This window comes from Eurytemora carolleeae, unplaced genomic scaffold (genome assembly GCF_000591075.1).
Source record: "Eurytemora carolleeae unplaced genomic scaffold, Eaff_2.0 scaffold242, whole genome shotgun sequence".
In the NCBI taxonomy this organism is placed as follows: Eukaryota; Metazoa; Arthropoda; class Copepoda; order Calanoida; family Temoridae; genus Eurytemora; species Eurytemora carolleeae.
Window position 1 is genome coordinate 160,628 of NW_019396186.1, and position 5,713 is coordinate 166,340.

Here is a 5,713-nt window from a genome sequence, read left to right on the forward strand (position 1 = left end):
TTGGAAATGTAATGAATACAAAAAAATACTTGAAGATTGCTCAGAAGATTTTGAAGAGGAAGATTTGGAAATTGTAAAGGAATGTAAACGTCTGGAGACTTATCTGGAAGCCAAGAGAAAGAAAATATTGGAGACTGGAGAAGAAAAATATAGGAAAGCAGGAATAGATATCTAAACCACAGGGACATGATTATATATAAATATAATCATAGGAAAGAAAAATATATTCATATATATTAGTATACATATAGACAAGTATATGAAACTGCTTCTGTACCATAGAAAATTGCTTTTATAATATTAAAAATAAAAAATAAAAATATATAAAATATACTGAGGAAAAAAAAAAAATAAAAATCTTATATTTACGCTATTATACTGTGTTATTACTATGATTATTTTTATCAATTTTTGGAAATAGAAACCCAATATTTTGTTTTACAGAAAATATGTCGGGACAGGAAAAACAAAATATTAATCTGACGGAAACAATTGATTATGCTNTCAATATTGTGAATAATTTAAGAATAACTGAGAAAATAAATTAAAACAATTTTAAGATATAAATGATAATTAAAATGTAAAGAATTTTTGAAAATAATAAAAATATTTTCAGTTATACTACTCAGAAGAGACAAGCTCTGATGATGAAGATAAAGGCCAACCAACAAAAATTCAACGCCCACGCACACCAATGGCAGCGACCCCTTCAACAAGCAACACGAAAATCGAGAACGACATGGAGGCTAAATACTGGATATCAATGGCAGATGATTTGAACACTTACTCAACCATAATAGCAATGATGGATGAGGATAAGGTCAAAAAGGAAAGTTGCCCTTCAGAAGTGGAATTTGGCAGTTTTGAATGGAATGGGAATAGTCTGGTGACCGTCTATGAAGATGCTTTAACGAATTCTATCACTAATCCTATCGCTAAGGAAATACTTTTGGATACATGGCCAGAAGGAATAGAAAGTGAATATATCTCAATGGAAGAACGAGAGAGAATAAAAGCTCGGAATGACATTGATTATATGCTGAGTAAACTGAATATCGCGGAGGACGATATCTACCATCTGAAAAAAAGGATAGCTAGGTTTGAGGGTCGAGAAGGAACAGTGTTTCTCGCCTTAGATTCACTAGCAAGGAGAATGACGAAGTTTACAGGGATGTTAACTCCGGACAACCTGACGAAACGTGATCAGGTCAAGGAAGATGAAATTATGCAAACTAAAATCAAAGTAATTGCTCACGAGATAGAGATAAAAACACTTAAGACTTTGGTTAAAAGGCAATCAGTTCGAATAAAAGAATTGGAAAAACAACTGGAAACTGTTCAAGAAGCAAATTGGAAAAACGGGAATATTTGGAGAGAAAATTATAATCGCTTGGAGGACGAACTGGAATCTACTCGAACGGAACTTCACCATTTAATGTTCTCACGCAGAAGGGGTGAACATGCCAAGGAAAATCCCCTCCTGGAGGATTAATATTCGTAATAAGGATATCTGTATATATCTATGCGGGAAAATTAATTTTAAAACTTTAAAAAATTCGTTTCAAGCAAAATTTCAATAAACAAACTAAAAAATAATCGAAAAATTGCATATAATGCCTACTCAGCTAAAAATACATAAAATAATTGATTAATGAATTGGTAAGTGATTGATTGATTAATAACCGCAAATATATATATATATATTACAGAAACCAATGCATTACCTGGATTACAACGTAGACCAGAGCATTTAACCAAGAGAAACAAAGTAAGAATCCTTAAAATATAAATTTATAATATCACATAAAAATGTATATACTATTTTAGTTATGAAAAAAGATGACAGAAGTAAAAACAACTCTGGAGGAATACTGTAAAGACAACGCGGAAGAAGTAAAACCAACATTAAAAGAGCTGGAATGTCTGAGACTATTTAGGGACGGTCATGAATCTGATTTTATGATAAATAATGAACGGTTTAACAACCGGTCAGACCAAATCCGACGAGAAATCGAAAGATTAAACGAAAAAATAGCAGAAGAAATCTCAAATCATCAAGATCTTCAACAAAGCGAGTTCATTGATCATGAAAATGACGAATTTATGATCGGACATGAGGACTCAGTAGGCCTGTATAGCTGGATGAAGGAAAAATTACTGGAAAAATGGAAAGCAAATTTAGAACTACAAGAGAGAAAGTTTAAACAATACCTAACTAAAGGGCAGGCATACTACTTCATGCACTTGTGTGGTACAAGACAGTTGAACATAGAAGAACCAGAGTAGTGTTTGACCTGGAGCATAGTAGGATATCAGAAGAAAATAGAAACCTTAAAGATAAGACTTTTGAGATAGAAAGAAGATTAACAAGAATGATGAACTTAAATAACAGATACGAGGATTTATTAATGCGGATTAACATAGAAATGAATGGATTAAAGAGGGATAATTATATTTTGAAATTAAAATTAGAAGAATTAGCAAATATCCATAAAGCACAAATGACATATTTAAAAATAGATAATGACGAATTAAATTTGAAATTAAAAAATATTCATAATTTTTATCAAACAATTCTGAATGGTTTTAAATTTGTGAAAAAAAAAATAGACATAATGCAAAGAATCAATGATATCTACGAACACAGATTGAAAATGTTTGACATATTGAACACATATATATATTAAAATTTGCTTATACTTTAAAGTTTTATCTCAATTAAATCACTGCAAAAATGTAAAATTATACACTCTGTACATAACATTGATAATTTCAAATCTCTGCTAAATAACAAAATTTTCAGAGAATATGGCAGAATCCGTGGAAAATCAGGATGAAATTTTGATGACCATTACCTGGAGACAAGAGGAAATACTCAAAGAACTGATGGCTATTGAATTGGAAGACCAGGTAGCCTAAGATGAAATTGAAAATATCAGATTAAATATAATAATAATATTTCCATATTGGGGAAATTAAATGAATATTCCAAATAGGGATTTATTTAAGAGTAACTGAAAAATAAATTAAAACAAATTTCCAATTTCAAGATATAAATAATAATAATATTAAAAAATTTTGGAAAAAGAATAATAAAATATACATTTTCAGTTATACTACTCAGACAACACAAGCCCTAATGATGAAGATAAAGATAAAGGCGAGGACCAGGTAGCCTAAGATGACATTAAAAATATCAAATTAAATACATTAATATTAATTCAATATTGTGAATAATTTAAGAATAACTGAGAAAATAAATTAAAACAAATTTCCAAATTTTAATATATAAATGATAATTAAAATTTAAAGAATTTTTGAAAATAATAAAATATAAATTTTCAGTTATACTACTCAGAAGAGACAAGCTCTGATGATGAAGATAAAGGCGAACCAACAAAAATTCAACGCCCACGCACACCAATGGCAGCGACCCCTTCAACAAGCAACACGAAGATCGAGGATGACATGGAGGCTAAATACTGGATCAATAAGGCGGACGACTTGAACACTTACTCAACCATAATAGCAATGATGGATGAGGATAAGAACAAAAAGGAAAGTTCCGAAGTGGAATTTGTGGGTTTTGAATGGAATGGGAATAGTTTGGTGACAGTCTATGAAGAAGCTTTATCGGATTCTATCACCGGTCCTATCGCTAAGGAAATACTTTTGGATACATGGCCAGAAGGAATAGAAGATGAATATATCTCGATGGAAGAACGAGAGAGAATAAAAGCTCGGAAAGACATTGATTATATGCTGAGTAAACTGAATATTGCGGAGGACGATATCTACCATCTGAAAAAAAGGATAGCTAGGTTTGAGGGTCAAGAAGGAACAGTGTTTCTCGCCTTAGATTCACTAGCAAGGAGAATGACAAAGTTAACAGGGATGTTAACTCCGGACAACCTAACGAAACGTGATCAGGTCAAGGAAGATGAAATTATGCAAACTAAAATCAAGGACATTGCTCACGAGATAAAAATAAAAACACTAAAGACTTTGGTTAAAAAGCAATCAGTTCGAATAAAAGAATTGGAAAAACAACTGGAAACTGTTCAAGAAGCAAATTGGAAAAACGGGAATATTTGGAGAGAAAATTATAGTCGCCTGGAGGACGAACTGGAATCTACTCGAACTGAACTTCACCATCTAATGTTCTCACGCAGAAGGGGTGAACATGCCAAGAAAAACCCTCTCCTGGAGGATTAATATTCGTAATAAGGATATCGGTATATATTTATGCGGGAAAATTAATTTTAAAATTTTAAAAATTCGTTTCAAGCAAAATTTCAATATAAACAAACTAAAAAATAATCGAAAAATGCATATAATGCCTACTCAGCTAAAAATACATAAAATAATTGATTAATGGATTGTCAATTGATTGATTGATTAATAACGGCAAATATATATATATATATATATTACAGAAACCAATGCATTACCTGGATTACGACGTAGAACACAGCATTTAACCAGGAGAAACAAAGTAAGAATCCTTAAAATATAAATTTATAATATCACATAAAAATGTATATACTATTTTAGTTATGAAGGATGACAAAGGTAAAAACAACTCTGGAAGAATACTATAATTACAACACGCAGGAAGTAAAACCAACATTAAAAGAGCTGGAACATCTGAAACAATTTAGGGACGATCTTGAATCTGATTTTTTAGAAAATAACGTTCGGTTTAATAACCCTTCAGACCAAATCCGACGAGAAATCGAAAGATTAAACGAAAAAATAGCAGAAGAAATCTCAAATCATCAAGATCTGCAAATTGTAATTATCAAATACAAATGAAAGTTAATTCTCCACCTTCATCACGAGAAGACAGCTCCGAAGAGGAGAGCACAGATGAGAGTGATGAAGCAAACGAAGATTAGAATTAATTTAAAAGTGGTTTTTCAAGATTTTTTGGCTAAATAATACTTATAAAATAATGAAATTGATTATCTAATCCATTTCAGAAAGAATGGTGTTACAAACCAATTGAAAACCAAATTTGAGAAACAATATAAACTTAACAGGTACGACACATATCAATAACGAAAATATTTCCCTAAAAACAAACCAAAATTGCAAAATAATATTAAATATTTAGTCAACCCATATAAGGGACATTGATTTAACAAGGAAAACAAGACAAAAATTAACATTTATAGTATTGATTGATTGATTAATATTCGAATATTTATAGATCGAAATTCTGAATATTCGGAAACGGAATCGAATCGTGTAGGAACGGAAACATTAGAGGAAAAGACAGGTACACAATGAAAACGTCAAAATGAAGTTTTTTTTAAAATAATTCAGATGGCAAAATAGAAAAATATAATAAAATTATTTTCTGAAATACTTAAAACAAAAATGAAATATATTCACAATTTTGGAAATATCAAAAATTTAACAATTATAGATTGGATACTTACCAGCAGGAGTTAATCTTGCAAGTACTGAAACAACGGAAGAAAGAATAATTACGGAAAATTCGTCAGGTAGAATGAAACTGAATTCTTATCCTGTTTCATATACAGAAACTATTATTATAATTATGACTTAATAATAAAATAATTTTAATTTAGACATCGAGGACGAAGTACTCTACGAAACGTGGAACTCAGACCTAGAAACAGTTCTAAGATGAGGATTTAAGACCTAAATCTGACCATCGAAATATAAGGTAATAAGCGAGGAAGGT

At 30.5% G+C, this 5,713-nt stretch overlaps 1 protein-coding gene across 3 annotated transcripts; it reads left to right on the plus strand.

Annotated features, from left to right (window-relative positions):
• The first annotated feature begins 2,926 nt into the window (after positions 1–2,926).
• LOC111697575 (uncharacterized) lies at positions 2,927–4,824 on the plus strand. Of its 3 annotated transcripts, XR_002764324.1 has the most exons (4): positions 2,927–3,171; positions 3,346–4,235; positions 4,437–4,495; positions 4,555–4,824. XR_002764324.1 is itself a non-coding variant. In XM_023467625.1 (3 exons), exon 2 carries the CDS (start codon positions 3,424–3,426, stop codon positions 4,213–4,215), a length of 792 nt encoding a protein of 263 aa, XP_023323393.1. In that variant the 5' UTR covers positions 2,927–3,171; positions 3,346–3,423; the 3' UTR covers positions 4,216–4,235; positions 4,437–4,500. The 3 variants fall into 3 exon arrangements, 1 of the variants encoding a protein (XP_023323393.1); XM_023467625.1 differs by lacking the exon at positions 4,555–4,824 and having other exon boundaries at positions 4,437–4,500; XR_002764325.1 differs by lacking the exon at positions 2,927–3,171 and having other exon boundaries at positions 3,286–4,235.
• The last annotated feature ends 889 nt before the right edge of the window (positions 4,825–5,713 follow it).